The sequence below is a fragment of the Colias croceus genome, chromosome 15, assembly GCF_905220415.1.
Source record: "Colias croceus chromosome 15, ilColCroc2.1".
Classification (NCBI taxonomy): Eukaryota; Metazoa; Arthropoda; class Insecta; order Lepidoptera; family Pieridae; genus Colias; species Colias croceus.
Window position 1 is genome coordinate 5,649,084 of NC_059551.1, and position 19,730 is coordinate 5,668,813.

Here is a 19,730-nt window from a genome sequence, read left to right on the forward strand (position 1 = left end):
CAAAAGTGGCGTTATACAAAAACGGTACTTTTTCAGTATGGCCATTTAAAAGTTTTCGTCTAATACTATGATCAATATTTTATGCAAAAAACTGAGGTACAACACTGTAATCAATTTCATCTAATAGTTTGATTATCTAGCTTTAATTAATTAATGAAAACATGCGAGTAATTAAGGTAGTTATTTAGAAAAATATGTTTTAAAAAAAATATCCGTATAGTGCCACTTTTGATTTTTGTATTGGCTTCCGTTTTAGAATAAAAACCCAAGTTATAGTTTATCTTATGATAATAGGTACATAAAAAAATATAAATAAAACAATATTATGTATTAGTAATAAGAAATTATATTATAAAACTCCACTTTTAGCGTATTTTAAAAAAACTTATAGTCTGTGTGAAAAGAGAATAGGCGTGGCGTAAAATGGAACTAACGATATGATTTTTACATGGCAGCCCAATCCAGCCGTCTGTCAAACGTCAAACTTGATTTCGTGTCGATACAGCTTTGTTTGTTGTAACGTTTTCCAGTGAATTTTGATTATTAATCATGTCGAAAAGAGGTAAAACCATACACAGTTCAACAAGGGAATTAATATATAATATTATTCGCTTTTGCCAAAGCGAAAAAGCGGCAAAACATACCATTATTGACCTAAACGCAGTCACGAAACGTGTGGCAGCTATGACCGGTATGTAACAGTTTTTCTTTATGTTTTCTAGTCTCCTAGGTAACCATCGATCCCTGAGATCTCGAAATGTATATAAATTAAAAGTAATTCATTAAATATGTGATGATCTAAATGAATAAATGTTTGTTTTGTTTCAATCAATGTTTTTGGTAGCAGGTATAAAGAGTTTTGATACTTTTCATTTATAAAGTGTTTAGACTTATTTAAGATTATTTTTTCCAGGCTTAAATAGAGGTACAATATCTAAAATAAAAAAAGAAGGTTCTACAAATAACGGCGTGTGGTGCACACCAGGGAAAAAACGTAAAGGAAGACCAAAACTTATTCTTGATGATTTTGATAAGTGCGTCATCCGTAACAAAATTCGTGAATTTTATGCTGTGAGGAAGGAGGTACCGACTTTGAGGAAGCTACATCGTGTGTTAAAGGAAGACATAAACTATTGCGGTGGAATCAGTAGTCTCAGTGGTATTTTAAAAGAGCTGGGTTACAAATATAAAAAATGTGAGTCAAAACGAAAAGTTCTCATTGAAAGACATGATATTGTGGTCTGGCGAGCTAAATATTTGCGAACAATGAAGCGCTTGAGGGAAACTGGAAAACCAGTTGTATATATAGATGAAACATATATACATACTGCACATGAAGTCAATAAATGTTGGCAGGGTCCCGGTGAACCTGGAGTTTCAAAAGCAATTTCTCTTGGTGAACAATATATTATAGTTCATGCAGGTAGCAGGGAAGGATTTGTTGAAAATTGTTTACTTGCATATAAAACTAAAAGTATTTCAGCTGATTACCATCACGACATGAATCGAGAGAATTTTACCAAGTGGGCAAAAGAAAAGCTTTTGCCAAACCTGTCTCAACCGTCTGTCATTGTGCTAGATAATGCATCCTATCATAGTACACGCATAAATAAGCCTCCAAATAGCAGCGACAAGAAAGACACTTTGAAAAAATGGTTGGAAGACAATGGAATAGAATATCCAGATAACGCACTGAAACCTGAACTTCTAAGTTTAGTAAAAAGGAACAAAAAAGAACCAGTATTTGAAATCAATCAAATATTTGAGGAACATGGTCATACTGTTTTGAGGTTACCCCCATACCACTGTGACCTTAACGCCATTGAAATGATATGGAGCCTTGTGAAAAGACAAGTAGCATCAAAGAATGTGAACATATCAGCAAAAGACCTATTACCAATTATAAATGAATGCTTCAAAAATATTACTGCAGAACATTGGCGAAAAGAGTGTGATCATGTGATACATGTAGAACAAAAATATTGGGAACAAGACCATTTAATTGAAGATATGCAAGAGATCATCATAAATGTTACAGACTCGAGCACATCAAGTTCTGAAGAAGATAATTCTGTGGATCTATCCATTAGTTCCAAAGATAGTTCAGTCATGTCCGGCATTGAATATTTAGAATCAGACTTTAGTTATGGTTCTGATCAGGGAGCCAATGAATAAATATAAATATAGATTTAAAAAAAATTTTTAGTTTTATTCCTTATACCTACTGAAATCTTGAAAAAAGACCCTTTACTTATTTCCCTTAATACATAACATATTATAATCTTAATACATACAATACATCAAAACAATTATTACGACAGTCGTTGAAAATATTATATTCTTTACAAAACCTTAAAATATCAAAATATTACAATCACACTATAATGACATAACAGTGTTGTCAACATCATTAACACGGATATTAATCACAGAGGCGCCCTCAAATCTTAGGACGGTTCTCTTTTCACACAGACTCTATTATGATTAAACATAAGAACAAAGTAAGTAACTTGAAAAAAATAAGTATCAAAATAAAAGAATAAACTTCTCGTATCAAAATAAAACAATCAACTTCTCAAAATAAAATTCCTATGCAGACAAAAACCTATTTTTAAAAATAAATGAGATCAATCTAAATACTTTACTGGTATCAAAATAATTATTATAAATGTTTAAATGCTACTAAAATATACTTTCGTAATACGATGTGTAATATCTAGGTATCAAACCAGCCTCAATAAGGCTCCGCACGTCACTTTTCTTCCTATCAGATAAATCCAATTTGCGCTGATAAAGCGGCTTAAGCTCTAGAGAACGATTATATTTTCTATTGGCTCGTTTACTCAAATCGAGCTCTTTAAAATCATCAAAATACGATAATTTATATTGTATTTTGATCTCATTATGTTCATTTTTCTCAATTTTGATGACTTTAATGTCTGACAATTTTACAACTTGGCCATCGACGCTTTTGTTTAGTCTGGGAACTGGTAGTTGTTTTATATCTATGAAATCGCCATAACCCATTTCATTGACACTAAAAGGTGTTCCACGTTTTTTAGCACTACGGATGGCGGAAATGTATTGCGAAGGAACGTATATCGGTCCAGACCTAAGAGATCTTTTGACTTGTTTCTCAATTAGAGAATGTACGGCATCCCATCAATGTAATGTATGACCACGAATTAGGAACTTGTGTGTTATGCATTTAATTTTTAAGTTTAATACTGCGTAAATATACATTCCGATAATAAACTGATTCTTCTGCTGACCGCAGCAATTATCAGAATAAAAAATTATGTCAAGATCTTCATCAGTAAAAGAAGACTTTTTTTGCAAGTACTTTAGTACACAACTTCCAATTTCATTTGCCCCTCGGTTTCCTTGAGATTCATCCCAAAAAAAGCATTCAGTAATGTCATTTTTAAGTTCCGAAATCGTAAAATTCAAGCAATTTATTTTAGACTTGTAATAAAATGTGGAAATCTCACCGTTTGGAACCGTCATTACAGCTTGCAAATCATAACACGCGACAATAAAACTACTTGACACCATTTCTTTATCAGCAGCCTTTTCCTTGCGACTCTTTTCTTTTTCAGCTAGATGCCGATCGTAGGCTTCTTTCTTAGCACTCTTTTCATCACCTTCGGCAAGCTTAAATATAGTGCACTGCTCACATTGATCCTTCTTTGGAATGAAGAAACTAATGTTAAATTTTTCATTAAAGATTTTTCGATAGGTATGTATCATAACGTAGGGTAAATTTTTATCTATACACTCATTTTTGTAATCATTGTAAATATCTGTTAAGGTTTTTCCACCATCGATATATTCTTTAGTAGTTTGTTGCCGTAAATAATGGCTTTCAATGCGCGGTATGCTATTAATATGAGATTGAACTCCATCAATCAAATCCTCGGGCACTTTTCTATGTTTGCCATGCTTCCCTCTTTGTTCTCCTTTTAGTACACCAGTTATATTATTCTTTTTTTCTATCACAGTTCTAATACATCTGTCCGTTATGTTTAGGGTATTTTTAAAGAACGTTTTACACACTTTTGTTTTATTACCATTCAAATCAAAGAAGAAAGCATTCTTTAATTTTCTATTCGAATCCAGTCTTTTGTATTGATACTTTGGCTTAATTTCTTCTATATTTCGAGCTATATATTCCCTTTGCCGCATCAACGAAGCCATGGACCAATAATCGTCAAATAGCTGTTTCCTTAAGTCTTCACTAATTCTTTCTGAACATTTTAGTCGACAAGTTGCCTCACAGGATTTCTTAAGAAGTTTAGCTGGGAAAACCTTCTTTGATTTGGAGCTTGAAACATATTCTTTCCCAGAATCTTTTAAAACCTTAGCAATGTAGGCCGTCCTTTGGTTCTTCTTTTTTTTCTTTGCTTTATTGATATCAAGAGCCGATGAGATATCCATTGCAACAGTAGTATCTACACTCCCAGTACTTTGGCTATTTGTATCAGAAGAAAAAAATATTCGTGCATCAGAACGTTCATTTGTAGTAGTAATCATCTCCATATTATTATACTCGCAGTTAATAACTAATTCAGAATTATTTTCAGTTATATTAGCAGTTTCAGTGGTGACTTGACTGATATTTGGTGAATCAGTTGCAAAAAAAGTTGTAGGTGTTGTAGATGATTTGTGTGCAGGCATAGAAGATGGAGAAGTTCTCGAAGATGAGCTTGAAGATGAAGATGAACTCGAAGATGAAGATGAACTTGAAGATGAAGATGAACTTGAGCTTGAGATACGGCATGTTTTCTTTGCGGGTGTGTATGTTCTATCATCATCAGAAGCGGGTGAAAAGTCACCATCGTCAATTACGTCATCGTTGAAGTAGTTTTCTTTGTCATGTGAATTTGAAAAGTTGCTAGTCATTGGCAAGTTGCTTAAGCCGGATGTTGAAGGTTCAGGTGATAAACTGTTTTCTTTATTTGGAATAACCATCTGTAATATTCTTCTGCCTCTACTTCGTGACGGATCCATGTCGATTACCTTAAAAAAGGAAATTAAAACCTTTAACCATTATGTATCTACAGAACTGGCACTAGATAAAACTGAATAAAACAGTTCTAAAATTGTGTAACAAAACACAAATTTACTTATATTTTTATTGTATAACTGACACTTAAAGCAAAATGATTCTTATTGAATAACATGAAACATCAACATTTCAATAATCTTGTTAAAAAACCGGCACTAAACATAAAATGTCAATTTTTAAAATTATCAAGGTGCGTTTATTTTCAAGTCAACAAAAAAAAAATGGCACTAAACTTAAAATGCCATTTTCATATTTATTAGTTCTAAACATTATCACTGTTAACTTCGTTAAAAATGGCATTAAACAAAAAATGTCACTTTCTAATTTACAATAAAAAATACTTCATATCTCGTTTAATCAGAAAACCGACACTATCCAAATAATGCCATTTTTGTATTTATTTGTATAAAAGATTATTACAATACTATAACGTTAAAAAGGCACTAAACAAATAATGTCATTCTTTAATTTATCAAATAAATTATTTCGGCAATATCTAACGGTTCTATACTTAAAGTGCCAGTTATGAATTATGTCATGTAGATAATAATTTACGTAAATTAAGTTTAAAACGTCATTATACATAAAATGTCACTTTTTTACTCACCGCAGCGTGCGTTCCCACTAGATGGTCGGCTCGAACTGACATAGTGCCACCTTTTCAATTAGCATGTTGTCACTTAACCTAAAAGTAAAAACTGACACTACCACCATCTAGGCAAAACTATCTGAACTATTTGAACGTATGTCTTTGCATTAGAAGTGCGTTTATTTCATAATCTACATGTCTCTTTATCGCAAAATTGACGTTTTTGGCATAATGCCACTTTTGTTTTCAATGTGCGACATGTTATTCCTCACACAGATTAGGGTTGGCTTACACACCTTATCAGCCTGTATAATAATTGTTTCTACGTAAGCATTATCGTATCGCGTTTTAATCCATTATGTATGCCTTACTAGGAATGTTATAATATCATAATTGGAACCTTTTCATAGAATTTGCCCTATAAAATATAGAGATAAATTAAAACTAAAATATTTAAACATAAAAAAGGATTTGAAAAAATAAATAAAAAAAAAACTTAGTAATTGTTTATTAATTATCATAAATTTAATTAAACTAATCGGTCACAAACCATGGAATCTATTAAATAGATCCATTTAAGGTACAAATAAAATGCTATGAATGATATCTATTAATAATTTAATAACATCAAAAACATTCACAACATAGTTACCATACACAATTATTGTTGTCAAACAATAGTTTACGCACATTTGCTGTACTCGCACACATTTGTCAGTGTAATATTAGGTATACCAAATTTTATCTAGTGACATAGGTCAAAAACACTAGACAGCTGCATTTTCTTCAATAGTAAACAATTTAATTGTTACATACTGTCAACGAGATTCTATGGTGGGCCATCGGAAAAAGGATAGGTCTGGACCACCAGACCAATCCATTGCTATACCTATAATCACAGCGACAAAACTTTAATTATACTATTGTGTCACATGAAGTATGATTGTACAATAAATACATAATTACACAATAAGGATACTGATTTAGCTAAGAAATTAGAAGGGCGCCAATAGCAACGGAACATTCTATTTCTATGATTTTTTCCTAGGTTCGTATAAGTTACTTAGTGGCTTCCTTGAGGTATGCAATGAGGTCCGCGCGTTCGTTGGCCTTCTTTAAACCGGCGAACACCATCTTAGTTCCGGGGATATACTTCTTAGGGTTCTCCAAGTACACAAAGAGGGTGTCCTCACCCCAGGTGATGCCTGCAAAATGCAATCATTATTATTAATAAATTACTTGATAGAATTTAATGATAATTTAAGATAACAATGCTAAAGTCAAGGGCAAAAATCATATCTCCTTTCATAACCTAGATATGATAAGGGTTTACAGAATATGTTACATAAGTGTGTAATCACATCAATCTTTCAAAGAAGCTATTGTAATTGATATGGAGAACATTTTCAATGCTGACTACAGTATGTAACAACTAACAAACTATGATGTATATGGATTGGAAATTTTCCATCCTTTTTCCTTAAATAAGTTTCAAGGACAATCCTGAGACATTTACAAAGCTCATACTTTACATTTTAAAAATACTAATAAACCTGTAGAACTTTGAATAACGCCTTCCATTTTTTATTAGATATGATAATATGAAAATATTAACTTTTCACAGAATCTACCTAATAATTATATTGTAACAATGGAAGTATATACGATTAAAAATATAATGATAACAGCACAACATAATATTCCTAATTCCTATTTATTTATTTATTTATTTATAAGTGAAATATTTTTAAAAGAGGAAAGTGTTTGAATGATATATTATTTTTAATATACTGTCAAATAACTTATTCATATTATGTTTTAGTGACTTGCAAATATAAAATCAGCATTTGATTGATTATAATTTGATGTGTATGATGTAATATCAGAGGAATGTTGATAAAAGATTGTTGGAAAGTAAGATATATTATCAAGTAAAGAAAATAATATTTTAATATTATTCCTCCTAGAATCTATATTATGTAATGGGAACATGGTTATTTGCTTTTATATAAATTGAAAAAATAACTTAGAAAGTGCATTTATGAAAGAACTAAAAATTTCTTGCTCTTTGCAAGTGAAAAGTAGAGCACTACCACAAATACTGAGTCATGCGTGAAATTAACAAAATGAAAAAAAAAGTAAAATAAAAAGTGAAACGATCTCAATGAAGAAATAGCAAGGAAAAAAAAGGTTATGTTACCTTTGGACTTGTTGGCATCTGAGTATGAGAATCCAGGAGCTTGGCCAGTTTTGCGTCCCCAGAAACCGTTTAGGTTGGGGCCTACTTTGTGTTTGCCGCCAGCTTCAACCTGTGGAAAAGTAAAATTTACCAATTAATTTAAAAAAAAATGACATACATGGAAGATTGTATATGTCACAGCCATGAATACTAAGTTATCCTCATTGAATGCATAGGTATGATGTAATAATTTATTCTATGGTGTAAATTAATGTTTGCAATGGTTAGAAATGTTTTTATTAGAGTGTAAGTAATTACTCTTTCTTAATTAAAACATATAGTTATTAATAGTTCCCTTATCATAGAAAACAATCATAATATCACACCCTAGAACAAAATCATAAAATAAAATATAATTAAACTTACAGTGTGGCACTGTGCACATCTTTGTACAAAGATTTTCTTTCCATTTTCAGCATTACCAGCAGGTACACCCATTGTTCTGCTGTAAAAAATATACGAAATATAGTATAACAGAAAAAGTTAAAAAATTATCTGTAACAGAAAATCTATCTAAAATTAACACCATTAAAGACTTATCAAGACGATAACTCATTTAATCCCACGATCGTGTATTATATTGTGCACTTGAATCATTATTTCAAGACTTACATTACATAACACAAAGGTCAATGACGAAAGCGAGCAATGTTAGATATGTGCCATTGAGACCATGAAACCGTATTAGAAGTTAAGCTAATTTTAAATCGTACCAAGTTTCCATTTAAAGTAGGTCAGGATAACGTGGAAATCAATGTCAGTGGGAAAACTAGACTTGGCTGTGTCACGAGCACATTACGTAAGCATGTGCAATAACCTTACAATAGAAATATCATTCAATAATGGGTAATTATTTACGAATATAACAGAAAAACAATAAAATGAGCGTGTTGTTAATTTCTGACACCCAAGTAATTTTTAAAACGCTATGAGGATATAAGTCATAGAGGAAATATTATTTAATAAACTACGAAAACGGAGTAATTCTAAAATTGCTTTTGTTATTAATTATAAAATTAAAATGCTTACTTTTTGTGTTTTTGTTATACACGAAGAATGAACAATATGCTGCAAATTTTCTGTTGAGCTTTGGTATAAATTACAACCAGTGACAACCGTCCCGAACTAACGCTAAAATCACACGACACGACGTACTACAAACGACCTACGCACGACTGTGAAGTGTGGAACGCGAAGGGCGCGAGCCGCGCACAGAAATCGTAGATTACTGAGTTGCCAGCCAACAAAAAACTTGATAAAGAATTTATTTTAATTGCATTTTGTTAATTTCTTATTGATTTCTTATCGACGTTGAGAAAATCATTTTATAATAATACAACATGAAATATTATATTATACTTTCTACTTTTCAAGTTATAGGATCCGTTTTAATAGGTAAGTCTCGAAGTCTGTAGAAGGTAATTCTTGTTTTGCCTATTATTTTAACAGTTCATTCTATTGAAAATACGTATATCTCAAATATATTTAGGTATAGACACGTGACACGGTACAGAGACATATAATTATTGTTAAACTTGATTACACTTTACAAATCCTTCGTGTTGCTACGTCACTATAGGATGTCGAATAATTACTAACTACACTTAAGTAACGATTTTAATTATATTGCGTATGTTATGTAATTAAATAAATATAGAGTAATCTTTTTATGAACAGTTTAATTCATCAAGGTTTTAAAAAATTTGATCACTTTATTTGTGTCATGGAGGGTAGGTAGACTAATTCAGTTAGCTTTCTATTACCTAAAAATTATTTGAAAAAACGTCAATAAGTATGAATTGAAACAGCATCAATACTCCGTATATTCGTTAATATTTGTTTAATTTGATAATTATTTTTCAAAATAATTGTAGCTCTACCCAGTTGTAACTGTAGAGTCGATATACAAACAGGCCACTAGTGGCCAGCGACAGCTACTTGACACATTCTTTCATATTAATTTATGTTTCGTCGCAGACACTTCTTAACGAGTGGTCGCCACCAGCTAACGTGTACGGTCCGTCGATACAAAAGAAAAACTTGCTTTTCGCCAGCGGCTTTGCCCGCATAGTCAAAAAAATCCGCATAGTTCCCGTTCCTGTGGGATTTCTGGGATAAAACCTATGCTATGTCCCTTCTCAGGTCTAAAGCTATCTCTGTACCAAATTTGAAGTAAATCTATGCAGTCTTTTTGAGATTAGCTCGGACATACATATATAGATTACAGACAAACAGACAAAAATTCTAAAAACTATATTTTTGGCTTCGGTACCTAGTGTGGATCACGACCCAAGTATTCTTAAAAAAAAAATTGAATGCGCAGTTTTGACTTTCCTACGATTTTATTATAATAATATGTATCTAGATTCGTTGGCGAACGGTGGCCTGTTGGCCTTTACGCCGACCTACAGTTGCTTCGCTTCCCTCATATTATATCCCATTTATAGTTTTGTTTTTTCATTTTTACACTCTATAAAGCTATATTGTGTTTAGTTTATTTCTTAATAAAGTACCCCGCTTCGGGGAGCCCAGTTCCAAAACCGATGAGTGAATTGTTGTCAGAATATGTTTTTACTCCTTGCTGACGTTTATCATTGGCAGTCATATAGAATTAGTTGCTTATAACCTTAACGTGCTTATAACATTTATTTTAATTATCATTATCATTTAGATATGCCAAGAATGTTAACAGTACTTTTTTAATTTTTTGTCATAATTTCTACCTAAAAACTGGCAAATGACGCCCATAGTTATATTCGTCGTTTGCAGGGGTTTAATTAAATAAATAGAATTGTAATTTCTTCATGATTCTATCATATTTAATATATTTTTTTTTAATTCAATTCATTATCTACTCTATTGCTGTGGACCTTCCTGCCTATTTTCAGACGCGACCAACACGACCTTTAGGCAAAAGTTTGCAATGATCACATTGATTAAAAAATCTGTACTCTATAAAAATCCTTACATTATAAAAATGTCATTCCCAAGCATTGTATTTGAAGTATTATTTTATTGTATCTAAAATCACACGTGCGCGGCTTTTTTGGCAGTCAATGAATGAGCGAATATCTATGACTTTGCTCATTGACACCGAAAGTTCTGATCCAAACGTAATCTTAATATATATGTTACAGGAAATGTATGTAATCCGTCATTGTATACAATTCCTAGAAAATGTATACAATTCCTAAAATCGTACGGAAATGTGTGAAATAAATTATTTTATACACATTTCCTAGGAAATCTATACATTTCCTAAATAGCTATCGGAAATGTAAAACATTTAAGATATTGATATGTCGCAGGCAAGGGTTGGACTAAAGCAAAGGGGGCGCAGGACTTAAAAAATTTTTGATGGAGTTGGTGTCATTATAAAACCTATTTATTATTGTTTTATCGTAAAGATTACGCTTATATAAGCATGTTTTATAGGAACAACTTTTCTCTAAAATCAAAAATAGCCGAGATATTCGCCCTCAAAGTTAGGTTAGGTTTAGGTTAGGTTAGCCGTTAGGTTAGGTTAGGTTAGGTTTGTTAAAAAAAAACCACACAGAAATAGGAGCCCCGCGAAGCGGGGCTCCGTCGACGAAGATCGAACGATCGAAGATAATAATATGAACATAATATTATTACAATTTTACGGTATGACTGTTACCCGATTGTATCAATAAGAGCTATAATAAAAAAAAATAACAACGTGTTTTATAACAGAAAGCATTTACTTTACACATTTCCTAATACGATATAGGAATTGTATACAATTCCTAGGAAGATTATACATTTCCTAGGATATGCATGCATTAAATAGTTTTTTAAACAATATTTTATACATTTCCTAAATGGTATCGGAATTGTACACATTTGACATTTCCTAGGAATTGTATACAATTCCTTGATTTCATACATTTCCGGTAACATATATAAATCTCGTGTCACAATGTTTGTCCTTAATGGACTCCTAAACCACTTAACCGATTATAATAAAATTCGCACACCATGTGCAGTCCGACCCAACTTGAGAGATAGGATAGCTGTTTAAATCTAAAATCGTTCTAGAGAAAGCGGGCGAAGCCGCGGGCGGTAAGCTAGTAGTTAATAAGATAATGTGGTAAATACAAAAGCGTGATTGTTGTAAACGTTGTGCAGGTATATAATTAAATTATTATTAGAATTATTATGATAATGAAAATTTTATTAAAAAGCAAGAAATAGAAGTCGAACTTTCAGAGTTTTATTTATGACTAGCTTTTAGCGGCTTACACCGCACAGATTCAATTGTCATATACGTGCAAAATTACAATTTTTTTATTTATGGTTGAGATACGGATGATCTTATGATGTACGAGTGTAATTTTGGTAGGCGCAATGTTTGAATTTAAATGCGTTATTATTGACACTTCTATTTCTATTTTCTACAGTTATAAAAACTAGATGTTTTCTACTCCGGTTCAGTGCCAAGCATTGTTAAACATATTATTATCACGAGACAACTAAACGTACGTGTGTACAAGCTATGACTATTTATAGCCGGTGAAGTAAATTGTTTATTTTTCTTAAACTATTCTCACCTTCTTGCCAACACTATTCTAGTTTACTTCTTACTTACGATTAAATACTGTAAGAAAAACACATCTCCACAATTGTTAATTTCCCTTTTATTTTAAATTATTTTCCATTCTCGTTCAAAAATCTTTTATTCACGACGACTTGCATTCTTAAACACAATGGTATCACAAATCTTAACAGCGTACGTACACAACACCGGCGCGGCCGCGGCGCGGGCTCAACTGAACTCTGAAGTTTATACTAATGATTAAGGGGCTACTTACTGCCAATTGCCTGTTTTCTTCGTCTAACTACTCTTCGGTTAGTGAATATAAATGTCCAAAAAAAATATATGTTACTTATTAGACCTTAAACTTTAATTTCAACGTTTGAAATAATTCTATCTATAAAAATAATGTCCGAAAAAATATTCCAAAGTGGAGCATTTCTTGTTTGAATTTTCGTAACTCCGTCTAAACGGTATGGAGTTTTGCTATTTTTCTTTCACAATAATATTTTAAAAGGTGATTGTCATAAATTGTACGTTTGGCGAGACAATGCAAGTTCTTAGTGAGCTACAAATAATTATTTACTGTTTTCTAAATGAAATGAAATGAGCGGGTCCGTGCGCAGGCGACGGGCGGCACTGTAGCTCGAACTGTCGGGCGAGGAGGTTGTGCTGCTCATTCTCTAAAATTGTATTTTGCCTGATTGTGGATGGCAATATTGTGCAATTTTTTTTTGGTCAATTTTGTGCGTGCGCGTGGTTTCACATAGTTAAGTTTTATTTTAACTATGTTTGCGAATATGTGCCCGCCTGCTACTAACTATGTTTTCTATTAGAAATGTTGTTTTGAACTTGTTTTTTTCTCAATCGGGTTTTTTAACAACTTTTTTATTTTATGCTTTTTAGTGCACATTGATTAGCTTAGTAGGTCAAAGCCCTACACCCTACACCCGTTACGTCAAGATGGCGGGACTTCCTCAGGCATTTTGAAAATTATCCTACTAATATTATAAATGCGAAAGTTTGTAAGTATGGATGTATGGATGTATGGATGTTTGTTACTCTTTCACGTAAAAACTACTGAACCGATTACAATGAAATTTAGCACACATATAGAGGGTAACTTGGATTAACACATAGGATAGTTTTTATCCCGGAAATCCCACGGGAACGGGAACTATGCGGGTTTTCCTTTGCAAACGCGGGCGAAGCCGCGGGCGGAAATCTAGTGTATCTATAATCCTAGTTCCTACTAATATTCGAAAGTTTGTATGGATGTATGGATGTTTGTTACTCTTTCACGTAAAAACTACTGAACCGATTACAATGAAATTTAGCACACATATAGAGGGTAACTTGGATTAACACATAGGACAGTTTTTATCCCGAAAATCTCACGGGAACGGGAACTATGCGGATAAGCCGCGGGCGGAAATCTAGTAGTGCATAATTATTAGGTACTATTTTATACTTTCCTAAAAAACTTCTACTCTAACAGGATTTCAAGATATTCTATAAACAAAGTGGTCCCGCCATTCTGAAGTATAATGTACTTTAAGGGCCGTCGAGTTGGGCAACCAAAATTTTTTTGGAGAAAGGTCTATGCCTAAGTAACTGACATGTAAAATCTTAACCTGCGGAGACTTATAGTTTTTTGGAAATTAATAATTAAAGTTTCATAATTTTTCATGCAATTTCGAGCAACCATCTTGACATTTGTTTTTTTTTTGTTGCGTTTCGTTTTTGCAAGTACAACTCTTATACCCATGATTTTTTTTATTTAATTAATTTACATGTTATTGAATGTTTTTAGCCAAAATAACAATGTTTTTATAACAATTTTATAGTTATTTTTATAGCTCACTTGCTTCAGTTTTTAAAATCGATTAACTTTTACTTTTAGTATTCAAATAGGTAGCGAGGAGCGAAGCGACGAGCGTGTTAGGTTAACTCTTGAAGCGACTTTAGGGCGATTTCCACTCAAAAAAAAAACAACGTAGGTTAAAACGTACTTAGGTAGGTAAAACTACGTACGTAGGTAACGAAACGCAACAAAAAAAAAACAAATGTCAAGATGGTTGCTCGAAATTGTATGAAAAATTATGAAACTTTAATAATTAATTTCTAAAAAACTATAAATCTCCGCAGGTTAAGATATTACGGGTCAGTTACTTCGGCATAGACCTTTCTCCAAAAAAATTTTGGTTGTCCAACTCGACGGCCCTTAAAGTACATTTTTAACATTTTCCGATTTTCAAAAATTCGTAACTCAAAAATTTACGACTCTCAACTCCACGACCTATAAAGTACAATTTTACCTTTTTAAACTATTAAAATAGTAAATTCAGTATAAAAAAGTAAAATAAAGTTTTTAATAGCACCTGAAAAAATTACAATGTTAATAAAATTGCATTTCCTTCAGGCGCTTTTCTCTTAAAATTTCGTTCACCTATCATCACTGATTTCATTTCACAAAAATAAATCTATGTTGTTTTATTATTGTAAGTAATATAAGCATGATACACTTTTTTGGAATCCTTATTATGATACCTTTAATTTGATACCCGTATTGCAGAAAAATATTTTTTTTTTGTATTTTAGTCTAGCACCCCATATTTTTCTTTTTTATTGTCACCTATCTAAAAAACCTTGGCCTAATACGACGAATCTAACGATACCCTAAATAAAGAAATCCATCCAGTGGTTCGGAAGATATCAGAGTATAAAGAATATTAGATACATACAAAGATAGGCGCGAAAAACATAACCCTTCTTTTTAGTCGGGTAATAAAAATGCCCGAGCTGCTGCGGAACGCGACGCGAGCGGATAGTTGCGATAGCGCGGATCACGCTCGCGCTCTGCGCACGTAAAAATGAAGCGGGGGTGCTTGGCTAGCGCGGGGAGAACGTCCAAATCCTCAAAATCGTTTCACTGTTACAACAACCTTAACGAATATAATTTTTAAAGAAAACTTTGATCTGGTTGTGCTTGACTTTATAATTGCATAAATTTCCAAGTGATATTTTATATGACTATATACTAGTACTACTTGTGAAGGAGTTTTTTTGTCATCCAAATGCATTTAGGCGCTCTTAAATTGAGTAGTAGGTACTAGAGAAGTATTTAATTAAATATGATTACAAGACATATTATATCCGTATATATATAATTTTTCCTCCTTTATACTTTTACTTATTTCACAGTGATTGCTTTTCGATCCATATAAACAGATTCATTTTTGTTCTAGTCATCCGCAAACCGCACCGTGACGTGCCGTGACTAGGATAAAACTTTCATAATATGTAGGTATAACGAGGTAGCACATCAAGAAATAAAATATAATGCCTCCTTATATCCAAAATAAAAAAATGTCTTAGTGATACTTAAGAAATAAAATAATATATGAAGGTCTATAAAAAAAAATATGCGTGTGTGTTATTTATAAAGTCAAAAGCAAACGGCATCCTTGAAAGGACAGATTGCTGATAATCTTTAAAAAAACCATAAGTGCGGATGTACTAGATTCCCTTATTATAATAAAATTCATAATAATATTGCTATATATATATTCCCAACTAAATAAAAAAAAGACATAGTAACAAAATAGTAGGTTATATTATAAGAACCAATACAATTACTTTTATACAGAGCTTAAAGAGTGATTTTGAAAAACGATGATATTAATAGCATAATTATAATATTTAGTGCATAAATTTGTACAGAGTAAGCACCGTTGCATAAATCGGAGTGGCATATTGTACAAGATTTGTATCGAATGCCGTATTCAGCTAAGTTGTTGTTCAAGCAGGCGTCACCGCAGTCGCGAATAATGAAAGATATACCTGCAATTATATACTTTGTCAATAAGAAATAAATGTTTTCTACATTTGAAAGTGCCAAATTATTATTTGAATTACCTCTATGTCTGTAGAGTTTCGTTAAACACGCGTTATGGTCCTGTCGGCAGTATTTTGTTGGTGTTCTTCTATCTGGAGACCAGCACGAAGGGCTAACTGTGCTACTACAAGCATAACAAACTCGGGGGTGATCGATTAGCATCAAATTCGACCTGACCATGTCTGAAATACCAAAACCTTTAGTTGGATCACTTGTGATATTTCTTAACTCCTCAGATGAAAAATTGCGATTTAAATAGCTGAATAAATCTATGTCCATATCATCAATGTCTTGCTTTAATGCATTGTTTTTGTACTCACTTGCTATATCATTAGAAACTGTTGTTGTTTCACGAGCGGCATTCAATGGGGATATTTCCTTGTTCACGTTGCCCAATGGTGGGTTGGAGTTGTAATTGTAATTTAAATTATTTAGATTACTCGGATTATTTAAGTTATTTATATTATTTGGATGGTTTGGATTATTTAGATTATTTGGATTATTAAGATTAGCTTTCGTAACCTTACGACTTAAATCCGCATTCGTAACAGGTGATTGCATATTAGATCGTGGTTGTGGGTTTTCAAACGGATTGTAGTAGTTTCGCGGAATTTGCGCCTGGTTTGAATCGTAAGGATAAACTCTTCTAGTGTTATTTTTATTATTAGTTATCGTACTATTATTGTCCTCATTATCATCATTGTCATCATCTGTATATCTGAACATGCTTGCAGCTTCATTTTTAATCAACAGAGATTCAAATTCAAACTCTTTGTGAGTTTTGTCAACTACGTAATCGTTCGAATGGGAATCTGTATTATTGTTAACAGTTTTGACGGGTTCATCCTCATCAAGTCGCAAGGGATGGTCTTCAAAGTCTTTCAACATTTCAGCTAAAATTTTCATTTCTACATCCGCAATATCAATATCCTTGCCAGTTTTTTCATTAATTGATTGATCTTTATGGAACTCATTATATTTCGGGGCCGTTTGAGTAATATTTTTCATATTTTCTTCTATTTCTCCACATTTGACGAGCCTTTGTGCTTCTTCATTGAAACGACCTTTTAACGTATGGACAGTTTGTTTAGATCCTTGATTAAGATTTTGAATTTCCTCGTCATTGTACATCGTTGAATATGTTTCGCTTTTAATGTGTTGAAGATGACCTATAATCGATAAATTGTATTATATAAATATTTACAAACTCATGTTTTTCTTCTTAACGAACTTGTACTTACAAAATAAAAATAAAATCACAAATACTGGAAATCTTTTCGTAGACATTTTTAAAGCTTTGTACTCAGGTGACTCGAGTCAAGTTGGTATTGTGAGTGTAATAAATGATTAATTTCATAAAAAGGAAAGTGTGTTTATCTGCAAAATGCTGTAAATCGATATCGCTGTATTGTGATTTGGCATACTGGAATGGTATTTCAAAAAAACAATAGCCGTCGCGCATAAGAGGACATAATGTTCTGATTTAATATTTTATTGCAGTAGGTAGAGACTTGAAATTGGTCCGTGTTATTACCTACATAGTATATCTAATATTTATTTTTTGTTATTTAGACTAGCACACTTTCGTGAATTTCAAAGGGTGTACAATTGAACATCTCTACTGTCTATCTCATTTCGAAGATTTTTGTGAAACAAATGACATACTTGTAGCTGTTTAAATTGTTAATTATTTTTACATAGCTCTTTACTATAATGATGCTTTGTCATTTTGATTGCAAATTCGGCCGTAAATGAGAGTCAGCCACATCACTCAACGTTATAACTCAACTAATTGGAATCACGTTCCACTTTCAGCTTGAACAAATTGTCAGCCTAACGAACGTTTAAATTTGTCAATTTTGCATTTGAGCAGATATAATTTTTGTATAATTAATTTGTTTTCTAGATTTCTCAATATCAAAAGTGTCTGAAGGTCGTTTTTATTTAATTTAAAGGGAGGGCGGCATAAATGTAGCTGTCGAGAGAACGTTTTACGACACTTAGGAGCTAATGAGCTGTAAACTTTTTAAATGGGTCTCTTATAAAAGGAGACTTTCGTCTCGAAAGATACAAATTTAAGTGTCATTTTGTAGTTATTATTTTTTTATTTGGTTGACAGAATAACGTTTAAAATAAATAAATAAAAATTAAAATCCTGGCTAGCCTGGTGCTGTTTGCTTACTTCTAACTTAAAATTACTCTATTTTCAAGGAAAAATATCAATTGAAATCGAATTGTAGCTTTAATTGTATGTAATCGATTTATTTTCAAGCCTATTTACGAATAAAGACTGGATCATGTACCTAATAAAATCCCTTTCCTTATCCTGCAAAACTTTACGACGGATTCAAAGATCTTGAATTTTCTTTTACTCGCTACAAGGTTTTCAAAACGGAAATGAAGACACTTATCCTTTACTTTGTGGCAGTAAGGTACCTATACTTTTTACTATGATGACATAGTAACAAAAAATAGGAAAGATATTCCATAATGTCCCGTTTTATTGTGAGTAGTAGTAACAGTAGGTTCTAACAGTTACATACATTTAAGTTAATTCAAGTAACATGTACTTACACATGATAATGGAACTTTAAAAGATAATTTTTCTGGAAATAAAACTCCGCAAGTTATAATAATTGAGAAAGTGTTGACATTATTCTTCTACGTAAATATAATAAAGGTAAGTTTTGGAATTGCAACTAGGCTATGCACATCAGCGGGCAGTTACATACCTACACCGTAAAATTGTGGCAGAAGCAAGAGAAAAATAACTGACAGTACAGTTTTTTTTTGTTTTAAAAGGCTTAAAAACAATTTGGACAATTTATTGCAGATTTGTAGATACTGATAATGTATAGTACGATAAATATGTGAAAAATCAGTATCTTAACAGTTAAACATAATTTATAGACGACGCCAAGGTGACGTAAAATTTCAATATGAAATTTCCGAGCCTTAATGAAAATCTTGTTATGAAATGTCACGTCCACGTTCCCCAAATTTTATATTGGTTCGGGTCAAGAGTTATCCAACAAAATATCGTTTTAACTAAACCAATAACCATAAACTTACATATTTATTGAGGAGTCCTTTGTGTAATCGATAAGGCAGGGCTCGGAAACCGGTTTAAATTCTTAACCGGTTTCGGTCATTGACCCCAAACCGAAATTGATTTAGGTTAAAGGTTGCACTTTACCGGTTTTTACCGGTTTATGCGAAATACCGGTTTTTCATTAATATTGGTTTTGGTGGTGAAAATTAACCGGTTAAAACCAAGTTACATAAGGATCCTCGGCCCCCGCTACCCTCGCTCGATAGGCCTGGACGTTGCGAAGTCATTTAGTTACAAAATTCTTAATCGCACTTTTAGTTTCGCAATTC

The 19,730-nt window shown here is 32.2% G+C and overlaps 4 protein-coding genes across 5 annotated transcripts; 1 reads left to right on the forward strand and 3 right to left on the reverse strand.

Annotated features, from left to right (window-relative positions):
- The first annotated feature begins 549 nt into the window (after positions 1 to 549).
- Positions 550 to 2,175, forward strand: LOC123698212. Its single transcript, XM_045644798.1, has 2 exons — positions 550 to 562; positions 914 to 2,175. Exons 1-2 carry the CDS (start codon positions 550 to 552, stop codon positions 2,173 to 2,175), a joined length of 1,275 nt encoding a protein of 424 aa, XP_045500754.1.
- Positions 2,176 to 3,059: 884 nt separating this feature from the next.
- Positions 3,060 to 5,871, reverse strand: LOC123698265. Its single transcript, XM_045644848.1, has 2 exons — positions 5,676 to 5,871; positions 3,060 to 5,019 (listed from the first exon to the last, which is right to left on the reverse strand). Exons 1-2 carry the CDS (start codon positions 5,715 to 5,717, stop codon positions 3,163 to 3,165), a joined length of 1,899 nt encoding a protein of 632 aa, XP_045500804.1. The 5' UTR covers positions 5,718 to 5,871; the 3' UTR covers positions 3,060 to 3,162.
- Positions 5,872 to 6,150: 279 nt separating this feature from the next.
- Positions 6,151 to 9,093, reverse strand: LOC123698077 (cytochrome c). 2 transcript variants are annotated; one of them, XM_045644673.1, is made up of 4 exons: positions 8,926 to 9,093; positions 8,263 to 8,338; positions 7,858 to 7,966; positions 6,151 to 6,862 (listed from the first exon to the last, which is right to left on the reverse strand). In XM_045644673.1, the coding sequence occupies exons 2-4, from the start codon at positions 8,332 to 8,334 to the stop codon at positions 6,717 to 6,719; spliced, it is 327 nt and encodes a 108-aa protein (XP_045500629.1). In that variant the 5' UTR covers positions 8,335 to 8,338; positions 8,926 to 9,093; the 3' UTR covers positions 6,151 to 6,716. The 2 variants fall into 2 exon arrangements, with proteins under 2 accessions (XP_045500629.1, XP_045500628.1); XM_045644672.1 differs by having other exon boundaries at positions 8,263 to 8,341; positions 8,926 to 9,092.
- A 6,961-nt stretch (positions 9,094 to 16,054) lies between these two features.
- On the reverse strand, positions 16,055 to 17,702 carry LOC123697939 (putative uncharacterized protein DDB_G0282133). Its single transcript, XM_045644517.1, has 4 exons — positions 17,591 to 17,702; positions 16,670 to 17,518; positions 16,370 to 16,531; positions 16,055 to 16,294 (listed from the first exon to the last, which is right to left on the reverse strand). Exons 1-4 carry the CDS (start codon positions 17,634 to 17,636, stop codon positions 16,104 to 16,106), a joined length of 1,248 nt encoding a protein of 415 aa, XP_045500473.1. The 5' UTR covers positions 17,637 to 17,702; the 3' UTR covers positions 16,055 to 16,103.
- Positions 17,703 to 19,730: the final 2,028 nt, after the last annotated feature.